Genomic DNA, 3,130 nt, shown 5'->3' on the forward strand with positions numbered 1-3,130 from the left:
AGTCCCAACCAGAAGGCCACAAGTGTAGCCAGCTATAACTCCTCCCCCGGACCTGAGGGCCACAAGTGTAGCGAGCTGTAAGTCTTCCCCTGACTTGAAGTTACTACTCCTCCTGGTTGAGGTTTCCAACTATAACACCCGCCCCTGAGGGCCCCGGCTGTCACCCCGAGGGCCCCGGCTGTCACCCCTCCCCCTGAGGGCCCCGGCTGTCACCCCTCCCCCTGAGGGCCCCGGCTGTCACCCCTCCCCCTGAGGGCCCCGGCTGTCACCCCTCCCCCTGAGGGCCCCGGCTGTCACCCCTCCCCCTGAGGGCCCCGGCTGTCACCCCTCCCCCTGAGGGCCCCGGCTGTCACGCTCCCGAGGACCCCGGCTGTCACCCCGCCCTTAAGGGGCCCGGCTGTCACCCCGTCCCCCGAGGGCCCAGGGCTGTCACCCCTCTCCCATGGTCCTTTCATCGTGTTATGTAGACAGAACTGTGAGCCCAGGTTGGGAGCAGCCAGAGAGGTATGAGGCAGGCCGAGGTCACAGCAAGTAATCAGCGGAAGGTCAGAGGTCAGGCCGTGTCCCACGGGCGAGGTCAGAGGTCAGGCCGTGTCCTACAGGTCACGTGTAATCAGGAACCAGCTGAAGACACGGGAAATCTCTCTCTGCAGATTTGGCGCCAATGCCGAGTGCACGCATGATCTCCAATTCCTCTTCTAGAGTGACCCCGCCCCCCTTCTGGAGTGACCACGCCCCCATCCCAGATATAGTTTCACATTGTCGCAGTAGGCGGGACTTATGAAGTCGGGGAACAAAGGGAAACTGAATCAGAGTGGCACACGGGAGACTTTTATGGCCAATGTAATAGATTCACGTGGCAGCGTCCTCCGAGCAGAACCTGGAGGACTCAATATGAGGTCAGAGCAGCGCGACCTCTCACCTCCATCTCTCAGGGCCTGGTACAATGGTGGGCCTGACTGAGACCTCAGGACCCCTCCATGAGCTTGTGCTGTTCCCACATTAGGACAATCTTCACACCTCTGTAATAGTCTCAGGTTTAGTCCCTTTATGATCCTCAGACCTCCGACATTCCCACCTTACATGGCTCTATGATCCTCAGACCTCCGACATTCCCACCTTACATGGCTCTATGATCCTCAGACCTCCGACATTCCCACCTTACATGGCTCTATGATCCTCAGACCTCCGACATTCCCACCTTACATGGCTCACCACGTTGGGTCCTCAGAGACCTCAGTGATAGTCCCACGTTGGGTCCTTGTCTGGTCTTCGTATAAGATGTCTCTTCTGGCTGCTGCTCTTTCGCTGAGTTTGTTGTTTCTCTTCCTAGTGTGATATTTGCTCTTCACCATGCCGGCTCTCTTGGAAAGACCCAAGCTGACTAACACCATGGCCCGAGCCCTCCACCGCCATGTCATGATGGAGCGGGAACGCAAGCGACAAGGTGAGCCTCCCTATTGGTGGGGGAGGGGGGAGGAGACTCCAGGTGAGCTCCATCTCATCTTCTGTCTTCCACAGAGGAGGAGGAGGTGGATAAGATGATGGAGCAGAAGATGCGAGATGAACAAGAGAGGAGGAGGAAGAAGGAAATGGAGGAGAGGATGTCCCTGGAAGAGACCCGGGAACAGGTACAAGAAAAGATTGTTCTATTGTCCTACACAAAGGACCGCCTGACCCGTGGCGGGCTCACCAATAACGATGGTGGTATCTAACCAGACCTTCCACGGCTCCCACACTGGTACTTCTTATAAAGGACGGCCAAACCCAGTTCCAGAAAGAGGTTTAGCATGAAGGGAGGTGATTTGGTGCTGGAGGCGTGTCTGAGAAGTGGTCCTGGAGGCGTGTCTGAGAAGTGGTCCTGGAGGCGTGGCTGAGAAGTGGTCCTGGGGGCGTGGTTGTGAAGTGGTCCTGGGGGCGTGGTTGTGAAGTGGTCCTGGGGGCATGGCTGAGAAGTGGTCCTGAAGGTGTGGCTGAGAAGTGGTCCTGAAGGTGTGGCTGAGAAGTGGTCCTGGAGGCGTGGCTGAGAAGTGGTCCTGGGGGCGTGGCTGAGAAGTGGTCCTGGGGGCGTGGCTGAGAAGTGGTCCTGGGGGCGTGGCTGTGAAGTGGCCCTGGAGGCGTGGCTGTGAAGTGGTCCTGGAGGCGTGGCTGAGAAGTGGTCCTGGTGGCGTGGCTGTGAAGTGGTCCTGGGGGCGTGGCTGAGAAGTGGTCCTGGGGGCGTGGCTGTGAAGTGGTCCTGGAGGCGTGGCTGTGAAGTGGTCCTGGGGGCATGGCGGAGGCGTGCCTGAGAAGTGGTCTTGGTGGCGTGGCTGTGAAGTGGTCCTGGGGCGTGGCTGTGAAGTGGTCCTGGGGCGTGGCTGTGAAGTGGTCCTGGGGGCGTGGCTGAGAAGTGGTCCTGGGGGCGTGGCTGAGACTTGGTCCTGTGGGAGTGGCTGAGGCGTGGTCCTGGAGGCGTGGCTGAGACTTGGTCCTGTGGGAGTGGCTGAGACTTGGTCCTGTGGGAGTGGCTGAGGCGTGGTCCTGGAGGCGTGGCTGAGACTTGGTCCTGTGGGAGTGGCTGCACCTCCCTCACATCCTCTCCGCTCTCTCTAGATTATGAAGCTCCAGGAGAAGCTGAACAAGTTGCAGGAGGAAAAACATCAACTTTTCCTGCAGCTGAAGAAAGTTCTCCATGAAGAGGAAAAGAGGAGAAGGAAGGAGCAAAGGTGAGGCTGGACGGGGCCACATGTGGTAGATGAGGCTGGACGGGGCCACATGTGGTAGATGAGGCTGGTTGGGGGCCACATTTGGTAGATGAGGCTGGTTGGGGGCCCACATTTGGTGGATGAGGCTGGTTGGGGGCCCACATTTGGTAGATAAGGCTGGTTGAGGGCCCACATTTGGTAGATGAGGCTGGTTGGGGGCCCACATTTGGTAGATGAGGCTGGTTGAGGGCCCACATTTGGTAGATGAGGCTGGTTGGGGGCCACATTTGGTGGATGAGGCTGGTTGGGGGCCCACATTTGGTAGATGAGGCTGGTTGAGGGCCCACATTTGGTAGATGAGGCTGGTTGGGGGCCACATTTGGTGGATGAGGCTGGTTGGGGGCCCACATTTGGTAGATGAGGCTGGTTGGGGGCCCACATTTGGT

At 58.8% G+C, this 3,130-nt stretch overlaps 1 protein-coding gene across 1 annotated transcript in view; it reads left to right on the top strand.

Annotated features, from left to right (window-relative positions):
• The first annotated feature begins 1,337 nt into the window (after positions 1-1,337).
• Positions 1,338-3,130, top strand: part of GPS2 (G protein pathway suppressor 2) — an 18,088-nt gene continuing 16,295 nt past the window's right edge. Inside the window, exons 1-3 of the mRNA XM_018575243.1 lie at positions 1,338-1,447; positions 1,522-1,631; positions 2,593-2,705. Of these exons, the coding sequence (XP_018430745.1) occupies positions 1,354-1,447; positions 1,522-1,631; positions 2,593-2,705 (317 nt within the window). The 5' untranslated portion in view covers positions 1,338-1,353. The remainder of the gene's footprint in view (positions 1,448-1,521; positions 1,632-2,592; positions 2,706-3,130) is intronic.

Source organism: Nanorana parkeri, unplaced genomic scaffold (genome assembly GCF_000935625.1).
Source record: "Nanorana parkeri isolate BGI_ZX_2015 unplaced genomic scaffold, ASM93562v1 scaffold3677, whole genome shotgun sequence".
NCBI lineage: Eukaryota > Metazoa > Chordata > Amphibia > Anura > Dicroglossidae > Nanorana > Nanorana parkeri.